We start from the raw sequence: 18,568 nt of genomic DNA, 5'->3' as shown, positions 1-18,568 counted from the left end.
GAAGAGAAAATTCGTGGGCTGCGTATCGACAACAGCGCTGGACTTTGAGTGAGTGATTCTTGGATGAGTATCATTGACACTTTCTTCTAAGGACTTTGAACTGAATAAGTTTTTGAACTCTTTAGTCTTTAAGGGTCCTGGCTGTTCGATGCATGTGATTGCATTGTAGCGCGTCTTGCTGTTTGTGTTCGTTGTTTCGAGTGGAGCTGATTGTACCGTGTAGTACGTTGTTGGATTTGTGTCATATCGTATTCAAGTATTGTCGAGTGTGAATATTTTGGTATCATTTGATCTCTCATATTTGGGAATATAATTTTGTTTTGTTTTTCAACTCTCGGCTCTGACTCGTTCTTTAGGCCACAGCCGGCGTCTGCTGGCGCGCCAAATAGGACCACCTCTAAATTGTCTACGCTTTCGTGGTGCAGTTAGGGGGCCGATACGTTGGCTCTTGGAATTAGCCCGGCGATTGGCTCCCTAATAATGGGACATGTGGCGATTATTCTGACGTCCGCGACAGGACCTTTTTAATGCACAGTGTGTCAAAAGTAGTGAGAAAGAGCCTCGAGTTGTTGGTAGTGCAATCGGAACAGTTTTTGTGGCTTGCTCAGTGTTCTCGTTAATGAGCGTGCAGAGAGTGTTTCGATAGACTGAGTTGACAGATGTCATGTGCACGCGGCTAGAATTTTATTTGAGAGGCACCATGGATCTGGAGAAGTTAGTAGCTCTTGGTGAGAAGATGAGTCTTTCTGGCCCCGAAAAATGAAAGTGTGTCAGAGAGGCACCATGGATCTGGAGAAGTTTGTAGCTCTTGGTGAGAACATGGGTCCTTCTGGCACCGAAATATGAAAGTGTGTCAGCCAGAAGAAAAAGGAAGAAAAAGAGAAGGCCAAGGAAGAAAAGGAAGCAGAGCTGAAAAAAGAAAGGTTGGCGGTTGAAAGAGCCAAAGCGGAAAAAGCAGCTGAGCTTGAGAGACAGAAGTTGGCAGCTGAGAGGCCCAAGGAAAAAATAGCAGCTAAGTAGGAACGAGGGAGGTGTCCATTATTTCGAGTGTAGCTGATTGTACAGTGTAGTACGTTGTTTGATTGGTGTGATATCGTATTCATATATGTCGAGTTTGCATATTTGTGTATCGTTTAATCTTCAATGTTTGAGAATACACTTTTGTTTTGTTTATCAACTCTCAGCTCCGACTAGTTCATCGGGCCACAGCTGGCGTCTGCTGGCGCATCAAATAGGACCACATCTGAATTGTCCGTGCTTTCATGGTGTAGTTCGGAGGGCCGATACTTCGGCCCTCGGAATCAGCCCGGCGATTGCCTCGCTAATTAACGGGACCTGTGACAAGGTGCCATTGACATCCCTCACCCACTTCAATCGCAGACCTATGTGCACAGGGGTATAACCTGATGCTTCGCTTACCGCCATGTCATCGAATACATGTCTCTTGCAGTAAGAAAGAAAAGAGAGCAACACAAGACTCCCGCTGTGGCATTGCGGTAGAGTATTACCGGCAAGTACGAAAATTGTTCTCTGTACTGTTCTTTTAGGGCACATACTGCAGTAAGCTACCATGAATGGCGCCAGCCAGGTAGTGTGACCCAGTCAGACGAAAAAAGGGCTGGTGCAAGGGCTCGAAGCACCGAGTGCGAGGCAATCAAGAATTCGTTAAATTTGGCTGGCCAAGTGCTTCATTGTACACTATATTTCGCTGTCGCCAGTTTTTGTTTCACCTCGTAACAAGCCGTAGTTCAATTAGCAAAAAATTGTTACTTAGGGAAGGCTCATAACAGCGTGCCAGGGAAAGTTACGTAAGGCAGTCACCAAATTTGCATGGCATCTTAAGCGAAGCGACGGCACATAGCAACAAAAGTTTCAAGCTGAAAGAGACGAAAAGGCTCATAAAGACGAAAAATGAGACGCCTATTAACTAACATAAGGATGCTCTAACAAGGCTCTGAGCTTTTTTATGTTTCACACGCTGCTCTTTCTTATCAACTTCGCAAACTACTGCCACCCGAACATTAAATAAACAACCGTTATACGGGTCACAAAACCTCAGTATCCTCCATTTATTTAGGTTGACTTTATCATTTTTTGTCCTATACAATTTGTCTGACTAAAACAGGCTGTGTTGAAATAAAATTTCAAAAAACACGCACTGCACATCTCTTTAGAAAACAGAGCTTAAGATATAGTGCTAACAACCATGCTGCCCTAACAATAGTGAAAGGGTCACATTAACAAAATAATTTTGATACTGCAAGATTTGCTGTTGGTTTTCGCGTTGCACCACATTTCGAGATCCCTCGGAACGAGAGAAAATATACACCAGTAAACAAGTCAGGAAATTAAATGCACTCTATTTATTCTGTGGTGGGAATAAATAAATTTTAAACACCAATGAAAACAAATTCCTCTGTAACTTTCACTCTTCTCTTCCTTGCGAAGATTCTGAAGACGGTCATTTCTGAAAATAAGAAAGGGATTGTTATTATAGAAGCTCATTTACATTAAGAAAAAATTAAAATAGAAAGACTGGCTTTCGAGATAACTGAACTTACACTTCTTCTTGCGGAGAAGGGTAGCGTAGCTTAGAGGAGAGCCAAGACCATAGCCATAGTTGAGACCGTAGCCGAGGAGTCCATGGCCGTAATCGTAGCTGCCAGAACCGTAGCCGAGTGAGCCAATGCCGTAGCTGTAGTAGGCTGGAGCGGCGTGAGCAATGCCGTAGGTAGCAATGGCTGGGGTGGCGTGGGCGACACTGTAAGTGGCCACGGCGGGAGCAGCGTGGGCAACGGTGGCAACAGCTGGAGCAGCGTGGTGGACAGTGGTCACTGCTGGGGCAGCAGCGTAGGTGGCGATAGCTGGGGCCGCAGCGACGACTGGGGTGGACTGCACAACCTTCGTCACGGTTGGGGCGGCGTAGGTGGCAACGCGAGTGACAGCTGGAGCAGCAGCATAGGTGACAGCTGGAGCCGCAGCGACAACTGGAGCAGATTGGACAACCTTGGTAACGGTAGGAGCAGCGTAGGTGGCAACGCGAGTGACGGCTGGTGCCACTGCGTAGGTGACAGCTGGGGTGGACTGAACAACCCGGGTCACGGCTGGGGCAGCAGCGTAGGTAACAGCTGGGGTGGCCTGAACAACCTTGGTGACAGCTGGGGCAGCAGCGAAGGTGGCGACAGCTGGGGCGGCGTGGACAGCAGTCACGGCTGGAGCGGCGTGAACAGCGGTCACGGTTGGAGCAGCTTGGTAGGTGGAGATTGTGCGGGTGACAGCTGGGGCAGCGACAGCATAGCTGGTGGCTGGAGCGGCATAGCCGAATCCGTAGCCAACGCCGTAACCGGTCAAGCCAGAGTACCCAACGCCGTGCGACAGACCATAGTGAGATAGGCCGAGGCCACCATAGCCGAGGCCAGCATAACCGAGGTTGCCGTAGCCAACGCCGTAGCCAAGGTTGCTGGCAAGGGTGTAACCTCCAACACCCTGGCTAATGTGGCCAGCGAAGGCGCTGGTGGCCAAGGCAAAAACGATGCAGGCGGGCAGCTGAAAGAAAAATCAGTTGTGAAATATGTGTATTTATGTAGCAGTTTATGTTCATTTATTCATTGATTATTTCCACTGTAAAATTTCTTATACAATGACAGGGGCCAAAAAAAGCTGCTCTTGGCAGCTTGAGGAGTGCATATGAATTACGCATGTTAATAATGCGTAATCCATCATCTTTATCATCATCATCATCAGCCTGACTACGTCCACTGCAGGACAAAGGCCTCTCCATGTTCCGCCAGTTAACGCGATCCTGTGCTTGCTGCTGCCAATTCATACCCGCACACTTTTTAATCACATCTGCCACCTAACTTTCTGTCTCCCCCTAACCCGCTTGCCCGTAATTCATATGTAACTATAAATCATAAGAGTCTGGCCACCATGCTGATGTAGTGATTACGGTGCACGGCTGGTAATCAAAAGACTCTGTGTTTCATAGCGGCTGCGTCAGTCGCATTCAGATGTAGGCGAAAAGAGGCCCATGTGCTGTTCGATGTCTGTGAACATTAGAGAACACCGGATAATCTGAATCTCCCGGAGTGGACTGCTTAACTTTCGTTTCTTAATCATGTGGTAGCTTCACCACGTTAAAAACTAGATATTGATATTCAAACTTAAAAGTCTGGAATTGTTGAATTGACCTAAACGTTGGAGAAAGATTGGTGCAATAATTTATAGAATATTTGAGTGTTATAATTATGGCTATACATAATTAAGTTATTAGTTATTGATAACAATGTTCTGAAAGTGCGTGTGTTGCATTATCTGATATCTATAGCGTGATACAATCGTAGTGGTTCTTAGTTCATCGAGGATTTCGCAGCAAGTCAAATAGAGCATGCGGTCACTTACCATGGTGATGGCCTTTGTGTGATCGAGGAGCAGAAGCGTCTGATCTGTGCTGGGGATGAGTGAGCTTTTATACCTCAGGTTGATGCGGAACATGCAAAAACTGGCCTTCACGAGGGGAGAGGGAAATATTAATGTTTCTAGGTTTACTAAACGATCTCCGCCAATGCTGCAACGGCTGGCGTTTTTGGCCACTGAACCACCATTGATCACAAAGTTTTTTTCTAATGCATTTCTGTTTGCTTGAAAAACTGAACTGGTTTTAATGACACGCGCAGTGGAGATATGCTCAATTAAACATTCAATTCTCGTTTTACTGGTAGTATGGGGAAAAGAATAGGAAAGAAGAGGGTGGGGCTCGTTTTGGAGTGCAGAGTCAGTTTTTAATGTTGCCGAGTGATCGTGTGCCGCATTTTAATGTTACATAGTTCTGCCAATGCTGGAAGGAATAAGTATTGCAGACGTTGCTGCATCTGCACGTAGGTGTTTGCTTGATAAGGATGCATGATTCGCCCAACCTAATAATTTACTTATCAGTCAAGCAAAGTATATGACCCCTGGATACCTATCACGCCTGTATATCTTGTTAAATTGCTTCTCTTAACATTCAAATGCCTTTAGAGCGTAAAAAAGCAATAACGTACTGGTTATTTCTCTTTTTTTAATAGAACACGCAAAGGCAAAAAAGAAGTGCTGAGAGCCCGCAAAATGTAGCTTGACTGTGACCGCTACTTTCCTATGTCTTGGTGAAGCGTAATAAATAAGTGATAATATGAAATATCTTCAATGACTCTAAAGTTCGATATGAAGCTATACATATGTCCATACGACATGACGTTTGTGCTGAACTGTATCTCCACCTTCAACACGTGATTAAATAAACTTGCTGTGTTGAACGAATGTATTGACCGTTTTTCCCCCAGCTGAACTAGAATCGGCTGTGCCCAAACCTGCAAACTGCCCTAACCATCTCCACCACCTGTTTGTGTGATTAATGAGAGGGCAAAAAGATGAAGCGGGGATAGGCAGGAGCTTAGGCAGGAATTTTTTCAAGGGAGGGCCACCTCTTTGATTTTGAAAGGGGAGGAGGCACCCCCTTAAATTGGTGAATTTTCGCTCGGTAAGCCACGGAGGAGAAAATTCGCAGGAGGAAGGGAATGTAACCATGGGTTGGTGAATTGGGCATGGGCCCGATTTGCCAACCCCTGTTTACACCACAGGGGGGAGGGGGGGGGTTCTCAACGTAGTCCTGTAATGCATCATTGAAGGCATATAACATACTTCAATATAAATAGGTGAATTACTAAATGAATCAAAGTTCTGCCGTACCAATCCTCAAGGAAGAGTGCGACTAAATGATATTTCTTGTTTCATGTAATTTTTTTTATTTTCATCATTTGCGTTTGTTTCTAGTATCTCTTTTTTCTACCTGTCTCGTTTCATTTTTTTCTCTACCTATATTTTCTCGTTGTCATTCTTTGACTTTATTCTTGTGTCTCTCTTTCGCGTTTTCGTGTAGCGTACTGAGCTCCGACCGGCAGATTTTTTTGGTTTAAAGCTTGTACCTTCTCTTTTAGGCAGTGGGGCTTCCCTGACTCTACTGGCACATACGAAACCTCGGGTTTTTGTATGAGCGCAGATTACCGATAGCTTATACGGTATCGCTGTTAGGGAACTTCACATACGAAAAGAAAGAGCCAGAGGAGTCAGAGTGGCTAGTCGAAACCAGAACTTGCCGACACTTCTGTGAAGGCACCCCTAAATTATTTGGCAGATCGCAGTCATTTGCTTAGGTTTAGGACGAAATATGGGGCAATAAAATATTTTTAGCTTAATTTAGGGTAATTTTGATGGTAACCTAGGGTATTGTCTGAAAATTTGTTGACAACACTGTAGATGCCTTGCCCGAAGGTTACCCAGCACAGGCTGAATATTGGCGTTGATGGAAGATACCCGGAGATCCCTTCATCTCCGTCCCTCAGTCGGATATGTGTGCCCACGGATATCTATGCCCCACGTGAATGATCGAAAGCGTTTCATGACGTACGCGTCAAGCATCTCGTGAAGTGGATGCAATGCAGCGTTCATCTTGTCTGTTTTGCACTAATGCGCTCCTAAGCAAACTTTCATGTTTCACGTCAAGGAGACAACCAGGAGAGTGCCCTGATATAAGGGTGCTATCTATCTATCTATCTATCTATCTATCTATCTATCTATCTATCTATCTATCTATCTATCTATCTATCTATCTATCTATCTATCTATCTATCTATCTATCTATCTATCTATCTATCTATCTATCTATCTTTTCGTACCGTTCGCGTTTCTTTGCATCGCAATAGTATGCCGTTACAAATCTACTAAACCTACGCGGCGCGTGCATCGACGTGTGAGTTGTAATATGTCTTATTATTGGCATGCGGCCTGTAAAAGAGGGCGGCAATGATTTGGTGCCGCATACTACAGGCAAACTGCACGCGAATCGCTGCTGTAAAGCGAAGCAGCTGGTGTCACGCTTTAATAAACGCAATAATATACTTGTACACTTTTACTGCGCTCGTAGCTTTTCCTGCCGATTATGATTATATTCACTAAAGGCAAAGACTGGCGTTTTGCTTTGCAGATGAAAAACTGTGCAGTCGGAAAGCACTGCATCAGTACGATTGCGGCATCGCGTTGTAATCTTCGCAGACAGTGCTGAGTAATAAATAACTCTTGCGCTGCTTGTTGGCACATCCAAAGACGGCACCTCATACCCAGATGACTTCCTAAAAGCGATAGCAGCGTGAACAGGTGCTTTTTTCCACTTTGAAATTCCTGCTTGCCGTACAAGCGATGCACGCAAAGACAGTTCAAAACAAATTATGGTGTCTATGGGAGCGAAAACATACTACAGAAGGCGCCTGGATATGAAATTAGCGTGCTCTCGTCTTTACTTTAGGTTGCAATAATTATAGACTAACGACCAAAAACAGTCACCTGGAAAAAATGTTCTTTGGTTGGACATTTTAGAAACACAGAATTTAGTCTGTGTTCGAGAGGTATTCATGTAGTAAATTATTATTCCTGGAGTTTCGGATAGAGTGTCTGCCTTTACAAAAAAAATGTGCAGAAAACGAAGCTGTTCTTTTAAGTCATTCTGCATGCACATATGCATAAGTAACATGCGGGCGAGACAAATAGCCAAATGCTTTGCACAGAACAGTTTATTGTGCTGCCACAACCAATATACCTGATTGAAGCGTCGAAACAAGCTGCTCCGTTACTTTGCACATTTAGCAGAATACCCCGGTAGGGAAGATTCGAATTTCTGCAGGAAGAAAACAAATAAAGTATCTTTGTTACTACTCACAAATACTCGGCCGCATATATATAGAATGAATGAAGTGATCAAAAGAAACCGAAACTTACACTTCTTCTTGCGGAGGAGGGTGGCGTAGTTCAGAGGAGAGCCAAGACCGTAGCCGTAGTTCAGGCCGTAGCCGAGAAGACCGTGGCCGTAACCATAGCTGCCAGCGCCGTAGCCGAGGGAGCCAATGCCATAGCCGTAGTAGGCTGGGGCGGCGTGGGCAACACCGTAGGTAGCGATAGCTGGGGCGGCGTGGGCGACGCTGTAGGTGGCGACAGCTGGGGCAGCGTGGGCGATGGTAGCGACAGCTGGGGCAGCGTGGACGGCAGCAACAGCTGGAGCAGCGTGAACGGTAGCGACAGCTGGAGCAGCATGGACAGCGGTCACAGCTGGGGCAGCGGCGTAGGTGGCGACAGCTGGGGCAGAAGCGACCACATGAGCGGTCTGCTGGACAACCCTGGTGACAGCTGGGGCGCTGTAGGCGACACGAGTAACAGCTGGGGCAGCGGCGACAACTGGAGCCGACTGAACAACCCTGGTGACAGCTGGGGCAGCAGCGTAAGTGACGGCTGGGGCAGCTGCAACGACAGGAGCTGACTGCACCACCCTGGTGACAGCTGGAGCAGCGGCGTAGGTTGCAACAGCTGGAGCGGCGTGGACAGCAGTAACGGCTGGAGCAGCGTGAACAGCGGTCACGGCGGGAGCAGCGTGGACGGTGGTAACAGCTGGAGCAGCGTGGACAGCGGTAACAGCAGGGGCAGCGTGGACGGCATAGCTAGCAGCTGGGGCGTATCCGTATCCGTAGCCAGCACCGAAGCCGGTCAGGCCAGAGTAGCCGACTCCGTGGGAAAGGCCGTAATGGGAGAGACCAAGACCACCATAGCCAAGACCGGAATAGCCGAGGCTGCCGTAGCCAAGACCGTAGCCGAGAGTGCTGGCTTGGGTGTAGGTACCCACAGGGTGAGCATTGATGGCACTGATGGCCAGAGCAAGCACGACACAGGCACGCAGCTGGAAGAAGAGCCAGATAGGTTTGAAATAATTTGCATAAGGGATCCTAGGTGTCCAGATTATTGATGGATATGTGGGGCTTGACGTCCCAAAACCACCATATTATTTTGAGAGACGATTGTGCCTAGACGTAATATATGTTTGTTGTTATGTGGGCGGAGATTATGCAGCAATGTTTAGGTGCAAACGAAAGCGTTTTATTGAGAATTATGAAATGTATGTTTACACATTTTAAAGAATGGCTTATTAGTTGTAGGTTGTGAAAGCACTGTGGCAGAAATAAAGATGTTTGTGGGAAATATTTTAGGATGAGATAGAGGGAACAGATGCCAGGCTAAGTACATGTGGCAAAACCAGTATGAACAAAGTGGTCAAGGAAACGACAACTAGGTATGTTAATTTATCACACGTTTCTTAGTGTAGCAGTAAATGATTTTGATGTAGTCGAACTAAACTCGAAATTTCTGCTGGTGGCATACTCTGCTGCATCAGCTTCATCATATCTTAGTAGACTTCAAAAAGTTCTCATTAGGGATTGTTGTCACCAGAAACAATCGTATGGAATTCATGATCCTTCAAAAAAATATATCATCTGTTCGCGGTTCCAGTTTTACGTTTTCCATTAGTGGCATGCGCAAGGTGTACGTCATATAACGTATAATTGTGTCTACGCGATTTCCCAAGTTGAGCAAAACTAGAACACGCACAATGGTGGGTCGAGTTCAATGACAAACTTATTATGAATATATGGTGTGATAATTTCTATATAAGTCATTACGAGCATTATCACAACGTTAACTGATAATTCAGGCTTTCAGAACATCGGTGGACAAAATTATTGAAAATTTGCCCCTTCAAGCCAATGTTTGTTATGTCTTCCAGTATTGATTTTGTTTAGCTTTGTTTAGCGTCTTTAAATGATTTGTAATAGTTGCTTCGAAAGAGTAGCAGATCAGTGGTGCTTTGCTTAAAGTGCCTGTTTCAATGTGCATCTTAAAACGCCTCGCCGACTAGGCAGTGTGAGCTTTTAGAAGTGTGTCTAATACAAGCCAAATAAGCTTGTCCTCAACAAAGCATAGGTTTTTAAAAACAACGTTTCAAAATGAGCTGGGAAGTGTGCAGAGTAGGGATACATGCCTTAGAAGCCGTGGCTAATATATATAGTCATCTACTGTTCTCTATTGCACGAGAGTTTAGCGTTCACTTAAACGCAGACTTACCATTTTGACGGTGATCCTAATTCGTTGGAGGAGCAGATGCTTCTGATTTTGAGGCCAGAAACTCAGCTTTTATACCGCACGGTTAACTTCGAAAAAAAAATTAAACCAGCTTTTACCATGCGTGTGAGACTGGTTACCATGCTTCTTTTTTGAATAACTATTTCTTTCTAAACCAGCAACCGAAGAACAAGTTCGTGTTACAAGAGGCGAAGAAGATTTAAAAAAATTTATTTTCACCGTTGTCCTTGTTCTTCACTTGTGGTTGGGCGTTGGAAGTAAACGTTCTTCTTAATACTTCGCGTTGCACGTAGAACGCACGCGTCCGCCACTAATCTGAAAGAAAAGACTGAAAAAGTAACTAGTATGTCGTAGACCAGTATCAAATTAGACATTCAGTGCGACACTTCGCGCCGAGCAGTCCGATACAGCACTGAAGTAGCACTGCTGAGAAAGACAGGCGATGTCGCCGCATAACCGGATGCGCTACTGTACAGCGGTTCTCATTTTTCATTTGTCCGCGAGGCTAGAATAAAAATGGTTTTATTTCTTGATATTCCATCGTTTAGAGAATACAGCCCAGTTTTGGTATATTGAACAGGTCTAATACCATTAAGCATTTTCTTCATAAAATAGTCCGAGTGTTTCAATATATGCCATTTATTTGTGTGATAACGTACATAGCTGAGCTTGCAGGGCATGATTACTCGCTTATGAGCAACCTAGTTTGTGCAAGGTTTACGAATTTTTTAAGGATAAGCATAATTGAAGTAGAAGCACGGGAACGTGACGATTGATATCTCAGTTTGTACACGTATCAAAGAATGAGTTAACAGCATAAACACGGGACGAGGAAAGAAAATAGCACTCCGAAATGAGAAAAAGTAAGGAGTGTTTTAGCTTTATTAGTGTGAAACCTGGGGACACAGTTTTCAATGTATTAGCCTATGCGAGAAGTCTTTAGGTGGTGCGCCACCCAGTCTATTCGCCATACGGACTGCCACTTGAACGTTTCATTTCAACTACCGCTTTCTAGAATACGAATAAGATAATATACAGAATCAAGAAAGAGAGGTAATTAGTTGAGTCAGATGTCATTTGTAAATGTATTTTTTACAAGAGTGCAAAAATGAGGCATACTCACTGTGAAAATGAACAGTACAATTGTAATCGTGTATTTACTTCTCCGAGACAGGGCCACGTTCTGCAGCCGTTCCCATGGCGTGCTTATACAATTGATTGTTGGTATGCGCACCCAACACTTACACATTATTCGAAGTGTGATTTTCGCTTGTACTAGAACACACTTTAATTGAAACTTGCTTGAACGACGCAGGCTATCTAAAATCGGAAATGCCTCACCAGCCGTCGCCGGCTAGGCAGAGATTGGGCAAACTGCATAGCTCAGTGCAAGTACCGAGAGTCTTTCGATTATCCATTATCACCACCCGCCTTTGCCTTGTATTTTATGTTTTTGACAGTAGTTCATTTAAAATTCTCATGCAGTTGAGCCTCGATGTAAGAAACTTCAATATGACATAATATTCGGTAAAACGAAGCATTTCAATTTACTGAAAGCTTACCCGTATAGTCATGCATGATAAATATGACAGAGTCTTTTCATTCAATTTCAATATAATGAAGATTCCATGAGAGGGAGACCGTGGCGATAAATTGGAAGGTCTGTCGGGGCCAGTGGTCGTAAGGTTGAGTTACACTTGGATTTTGTGAACGCCTGTTTTGTATTACGACACTGCAGTGAACCTGCCTTTCTGACAAGATGAGGTGACCCCTCGACCGACCTGAAGAGGAAGTCTCCGCTAGAGGAGCATGAAACTGCAGTCACTGGGCATCGATTTAATGATAATTTGGGTTTTCCGGTATTCAAACTAGTTTCCTGTGCAGACATATTAGTGAAATATTTTACCGCACTTTTGAGCAACAAATGAATCTTCTCTTGGAAGTACTCATGTTGAAAGATCGAGTTTCAATTAACAGAAACCCAAATATAATGGTGTGAATTCCCACTATTGGTTTTGTTATACTGGGGTATAAATGAGCCGAATTACGGATGACTTCTTAACAACCATCACGCGACAGGTTTACCAATCCTCAGTTACCTGATCGGTAACATTATTTTGCAATCAAACCTTTTATCCCCCATGTCCTTGCGCCTGTTATTTGGGCACGTGAAAGTGTGGCAGTTTTATTTTTTTTCTATCCTGAATATGTTTGCTTCCGCTGCCTGCATTGTAGAGGTGGCTGCAGGCTTCTGTCACACAACTTGTACCTGAAGTGACGTGCGCTGTCCTACATGTTTGGTAGAAATAGGCTTTCTATCACCATCATGTAGTTCTTCCTCTTCTTCATCGTAATGATAGTATGTATTATTATATAATTTCTACGTAGGTGACATGTCAGCGATGAAAAGACGACAACGAAGAAGTGAGAACGTCTTTCCATTGTGCGTGTCGTCCTCCTTCTTAGTCTATGGACATGAACGTGTATTGCACCCGATGCACTGGTGATTGAAAGTAGGCCCGATTGGAAGTAATTTCTCAGCAGTGATTGGCGCCGTTCTTCAGCTAGTGTAACAAAGCCAATCACATTAAGCCTAATCGTGATTGAAAGTGCCCGTGTGACAGCGCTTTAAGTTATAGCTCTCTAAATGTTGAAATGGCATCAATTACGCTACACAAACACGAACGGCCCATGGGTTGCCTCTTCTCGCGCTTGATCTTCACAAGCCACAACATATTGCAGCCATTTTGGGAGTGGTTTGTGCACTGTGGCACGCTACACCCAGGCATTTTGCCCAAGAAAACGCCGAGCACGTATCTCACACAGCCAGCCATGACAAGACGGGGGGAGGGGGGCGAGCCTAATGGCGGCCGCCGATCGCAAGGCGGCACTCACCCTTTCAAAGAGTGGCTCCACTCTCCAAGGGGGCGCGCGCATCGAGGAACCCCATACCACGCTATCCATAATAATGGTGATAGAGAACATCGCGTTCCGGTGCGGCGGCACCTACCACTCAGTGGCTGTTATCTCTAAACGCGGCTTATCAACGGGACACGTGTACGCAACAAAGCACAAATGACTTTGCTGAGGTTGGTAGTACCCCCACAAGCTTAAATTTGAGATATACGGCAGTAGAATCAACGTAATGGTTGGTGGTGCCTTCAGATTAGTCTGGCGCTATTAGCGAGGATTCAATGTGTCGTGAATACCACCGTTTTTTTCAGTGCCAGAAAGTAGCGGCGGGGTTTTGGGTGATGTCTTACCGTGGGGTTGAGTTTCTGGGTCAATAGGATTCCATTTACCATGTGTATAGTTTCATATCACAAAGCAAGGGTGCTGCGATAAAAGCAGGTGTATATTTTCCTAATTTACCGCATGTGTCGTTGTCGCAAGTTTTTATATGAGACAATGACAAAAACCAACATGGCTCCTCTGATGTGGCATATGCAGCAGAGGAGCTAGGTTAGAAATCGCGTTTTGGTACATCGTCACTGATATGCTGTTTTGACAAAACATGAAGTGCAGCAAGCATTTGAAATAATTATGAGTTTACTTTAGGCTGTGTGGGATATGAAAACCTGTTACTGAAAGACAATTATTCTTCTTTATTGTCTGCCATACGCTGCTGATTCATCAAGGATTCTTCTATGCATAGTGAGCAAGTCTTGATATGTGGCATGGCCATTAAGGAGGTTGCCCCCCCCCCTGTGATACAACAGAAGCTCTAAAGAATACTTGCACACAACACACACACACACACACACCCATATATATATATATATATTGTTATGGCGTTTATTAGCCAGCACACAGCGAGTCTACACAATGGTGACAGTAACAGCCAAGCACGGACTCTCCGCGCGAGCGGCGTTCTTTTTTTGGGCAGACCCACTAGAAAGCACTTGAGAGTTCGACCCGTTTCAGTGTTCGGCGGCTTCTCTACAATTACCCCCGGGTCGAAGAGGGAGCCGCCTGGCGACCTAACAGCTTGTCACTACAAGCGGGTCATAGTAAGCCTTCAGGCGCTTCACGTTGACTATGTCGCGCCTGTGGCGGCGCATGTCCGAAGTTTGTTCAATTGGCTCGATAAGATAGTTGACCGGAGATGTGCGCTCGATCACACGGTAGGGACCTCCATATTTTGGGAGTAGTTTGGAAGAAAGGCCAGCTACAGGGGTCGGGATTGAGAGCCATACAAGAAAACCAGGAAGGAACGTGGGCTCAGAAGTGGCGGAGCCATCACGAATACTCTTCTGCCGCTCTTGCTCATGCGTCGTAAAAGTCTTCGCAAGCTCGTGACTTCCTTCAGCAAGCCTGGCGGTCTCGGAAATAGGTGTACACTCAGATGGATCCGGCGTGTACGGGAGTATCGTGTCGATGGTGTGTTACGGGTGCCTTCCGTACAGCAAAAAGAAAGGTGAAAAATCAGTCGTGCTCTGAGGGGCGGTGTTGTAGGCGTAGGTGACGAAGGGCAGTATGGTATCCCAATTCGTGTGGTTGACGGTGACGTACATCGACAGCATGTCGCCGAGGGTGCTGTTAAAGCGTTCGGTCAGGCCATTCGTCTGCGGGTGGTAAGCAGTAGTTTTGCGATGGACAGAATGGCACTCAGTGAGAATGGCGTCGACGACTTCTGACAAGAAGACACGGCCTCGATCGCTGAGAAGCTCTTGGGGTGAACCGTGGCGCAGTATGAATCGATGTAGTAGGAAGGACGCAACATCACGTGCAGTAGCCGCAGGAGAGCGGCGGTTTCGGCGTATCGCGTTAAATGATCTACGGCGACGATGGCCCAGCGGTTGCCAGTGCATGTCAGAGGAAGTGGTCCATACAAATCGATACCTGTGCGCCCAAACGGATGGTCAGGGCAAGGTAACGGTTGCAGACCGGCTAGTGACATGTGTGCGGATGGTTTGCGGCGTTGACAAGTGAGAGAGGAGCGAACGAACTGCTGGACGTAGCGGTACATCCCGCGCCCGAAGTAGCGCTGTCTAATGCGATGGTAGGTTTTGAATACCCCAGAGTGCGCGCACTGTAGATCAGAATGGAATGATTCACATATCTCCGACCGCAGACTGCGGGGTATAACGAGTAGCCATGCCGGCCATCGGCGTCGTAATTGCGCCGGTGTAAGAGGCCGTCCCGAATGGCGAAATGGTGAGCTCGACGACGCAAGGCACGCGTGGATGGCGTTGCGGACGTAGCAGAGAGCAAGTCGATCAGTTGGGCGATCGAATTATCCTTTCGCTGTTCGGTAGCGATGATGTCAACATCAATGGCAGAAACAGCAACCGAGGATACTGAGCAGAGCACGTCAGCTTCAGGCAGAGGGGAGCGCGAGAGGGCGTCGGCATCAGCATGCTGGCGTTCGTTGCGCTAGAGCGCGCGGATGTAGTAGTCTTGTAAGGGAAGAGCCCAACGTGTGAGGCGGCCTGAGGGATCCTTCAATGATGACAGCCAGCATAGTGCATGATGGTCGGTGACGACATCGAATGGGCGACCATACAAATAAGGTCGAAACTTTGTAAGAGCCCAGACGATCGCCAGGCACTCTTTTTCCGTGACGGTGTAGTTTGTCTTGGCTCTCGTGAGCGTATGGCTTGCATATGCCACAACATAATCAGGGAATCCGGGTTTGTGCTGCGCCAGGACAGCGCCGAGGCCTACACCACTGGCGTCCGTGTGCACCTCTGTTGGGGCCGTAGGGTCGTAGTGGGGGAGAATGGGAGGAGACGTCAACAAATGGCGGAGCTTCAAGAACGCGTTGTCGCACTCTGACGACCACGAATTGAGGGGCCCGTTACTTCCAAGGAGCTTCGTCAGCGGGGATATAATCGTGGCGAAGTTTCGTATGAAGCATCAGAAGTATGAGCACAGGCCCACGAAACTACGCAGTTCTTTCACGGACGCATGTTTTGGGAATTCGGCCATGGCCCGAAGCTTGGCTGGGTCAGGAAGAATGCCATCCTTGGACACGACGTACCCTAGGATGGTGAGTTGGCGTGCTGCAAAGCGGCACTTCTTCAGATTTAGTTGCAGGCCGGCATTGCTCACATGTGCGAAAACTTCTTTTAAACGTTGGAGATGGGTGGAGAAATCTGGAGCGAAGACAACAACGTCATCGAGGTAACACAAGCACGTGTGCTATTTCAAGTTGCGCAGAACGGTGTCCATCATGCGCTCAAATGTCGCAGGTGCATTACACAGACCAAACGACATGACGTTGAATTTGTACAAGTCGTCGGGTGTGATGAAGGCAGTCTTCGGTCGAGCGCCATCAGCCAGGGGTACTTGCCATTACCCCGAGCGCAGATCGAGAGTAGAAAAAATTGGGCTCCGTGAAGGCTGTCAATTGCGTCGTTGATGCGCGGCAGTGGGTAGACATCCTTGCGAGTGATCTTATTGAGCCATCTGTAGTCCACACAGAACCGCACAGAACCGTCTTTCTTCGCAACAAGAACAACTGGAGACGCCCTTGGACTGTACGAGGGCCGAATGACGTCGCGTCGGAGCATATCGTCAACCTGTTCGTTAATTTCCCGGCGTTCAGCAGGCGACACGCGGTATGGACGTTGCCGTAATGGTGGAAGGGCACCAGTGTCGATACGATGCGTAACAGTGGACGCGCGATCGAGAGAACTTCGCCCGACATCGAAAGAAGAATGGTATTCTTGCAACAGGTCTAGAAGCTGGGAACGCTGTACTGACGTTAGGTCGTCATCAATGTATGGGCAAAATACATCAGGAGATGATGGGTCAGAAGTACAAACAGCACTGATGGTACGCGAATCGGGACAACGCGAGTCTTCGGGTGCGTCCAGGACTTGTGCGTCATCGACTGGTTCCACTCTGCCGAGACATTCCCCTCGAACCAAAAAACAGTGTACTGGGATGGGTTGGTCACGAAAATAGCGGCGTTGCCCTGGGTGACTTGCACGGTCGCGAAAAGTGCTAGCAACCCTCTCCTTCTGGAAGCACGGTAGGATGGCGAAACAAGTGCAATTGTGTCGGAGAGACCGGTGCAGTAGACCGATACACCCATCGTCGAGCTTGGAGGCACTATAGTATCGTCTTTCACAAGAATCTTGCTCACTGTCGAGGGACTGTCTTCTGGCGTCAAATGCGAGAAGGGCGAGAGTTGAATTTCAGCGGCGGCACAATAAATGACGGCGTCGTTGCTGGAGAGAAAATTCCATCCCAGGATGACGTCATGAGAGCATGCAGGAATGATGATGAATTGGGCGATATACAGAACGTCCTGAACGACAACGCGAGCTGTGCAGCCTGCTGTAGGATTAATACGATGTGAGCTAGCGGTACAAAGGGACAGTCCAGAAATCGGCATCGTCACTTTTCGAAGCAAGCGGCAAAGGTTTTCGCTCATAACTCATACCGCAGCTCCAGTGTCAATAAGAGCAGATGCATGAACACCATCCACAAGCACATTAGATGGGCGGCTCTGAAGGCTTTTACAATGCGATAGCGTCGCAGTCCTTGCCTCTGGGACTGCGACGTCTAGTTTTCCCGCTCATGAGCAGAACTTGGCCGCATGGTGGACCGATACCGACGTCGTGGAGACGGCGACCTTCGAGCAGACGGACCTGGGCGAGACGACAGTGGCACAGACGGCAGTTCGTCGTTATACGAACGGCTAAGGTGGCCAGCAACAGGAGAAGAAATGGCAGCCGGCTGTAGTCGAGAGCAATAACGGGCTACGTGACCGGCGTAATCACAAGCAAAGCAGATGGGCCGGTTGTCGGGTGTGCGCCATCGTTTTGCCGGGGTGGGTCTCGCCCGGAACGGTGGCTGTAAAGGGTGCATGGTGGGCTGAAAGTGAGGCTGAGGGGTTGCGCCAACATACGCAGCCGGCATACCCGCTGCAAAGGACGGAGGTCATGCGGCAGCTTCGTCGTAAGTCAGTGGTGCAGGCGCTTGAACGACTGGAGGCGGCCTTGCGACCACTCGGGCGTAACTTGGGGGCGCAGGGGCCGGAAGTTGTTGTGGGTGGTACGCAGGCATGACCTCCGCTATTTCCTGCTCAATCGCTTGGCGGATGGGTGGAAGAATAGTAGTTGCCGATTGTTGATAAGCCGGTGGTTGGGCAAAGGCAAGGAGAGAGAACTGGCGCGCGATTTCCTCACGGATGAAGGACTTTAGGTCTGCCAGCAGCGCCACCTGATCACATCTCGCCTCCAAGCCAGCAAGCCCTGCTTCTCGTGGTGTAGAGCGACGGGTCATCGAACGCTGCCGGCGGAGCTCCTCGTAGCTCTGGCACAGCGTGATGACCTCAGCTACTGTGCCTGGGTTTTTGGCTAGCAGCATCGTGAAGGCATCATCGTCAATGCCCTTCATGACGTTCCGGATCTTGTCTGATTCGGACACGCTCTCGTTAGATTTCTTGCACAGGTCCAGGACATCTTCAATGTAACTGGTGAATGATTCACCGGCCTGCTGAGCGCGTTCGCGTAAGCGCTTCTCGGTTTGCAGCTTGCGAACGGCAGGGCGGCCAAAAACGTTGGTGATAGCAGTCTTGAAATCGGACCAGGTTGCGAACTCGGACGCGTGGTTGGTA

The 18,568-nt window shown here is 47.4% G+C and overlaps 2 protein-coding genes across 2 annotated transcripts in view; both read right to left on the bottom strand.

Moving 5' to 3' along the window:
• Nucleotides 1-2,348: 2,348 nt before the first annotated feature.
• Nucleotides 2,349-4,509, bottom strand: LOC119160373 (uncharacterized). The gene is made up of 3 exons (XM_075889951.1): nt 4,402-4,509; nt 2,562-3,546; nt 2,349-2,467 (listed from the first exon to the last, which is right to left on the bottom strand). Coding segments are annotated over exons 1-3 (1,080 nt in total). The 5' UTR covers nt 4,495-4,509; the 3' UTR covers nt 2,349-2,465.
• A 3,079-nt stretch (nt 4,510-7,588) lies between these two features.
• LOC142802849 (uncharacterized) overlaps nt 7,589-18,568 on the bottom strand; it is a 33,730-nt gene continuing 22,750 nt past the window's right edge. The window contains exons 3-5 of the mRNA XM_075887914.1: nt 9,979-10,044; nt 7,810-8,758; nt 7,589-7,708 (exon numbers count right to left, since the gene is read on the bottom strand). Coding sequence (XP_075744029.1) covers nt 7,707-7,708; nt 7,810-8,758; nt 9,979-10,044 — 1,017 coding nt within the window. The 3' untranslated portion in view covers nt 7,589-7,706. The remainder of the gene's footprint in view (nt 7,709-7,809; nt 8,759-9,978; nt 10,045-18,568) is intronic.

This window comes from Rhipicephalus microplus, chromosome 3 (genome assembly GCF_043290135.1).
Source record: "Rhipicephalus microplus isolate Deutch F79 chromosome 3, USDA_Rmic, whole genome shotgun sequence".
Lineage (NCBI taxonomy): Eukaryota > Metazoa > Arthropoda > Arachnida > Ixodida > Ixodidae > Rhipicephalus > Rhipicephalus microplus.
This window is presented reverse-complemented; position numbering and strand designations above follow the sequence as displayed.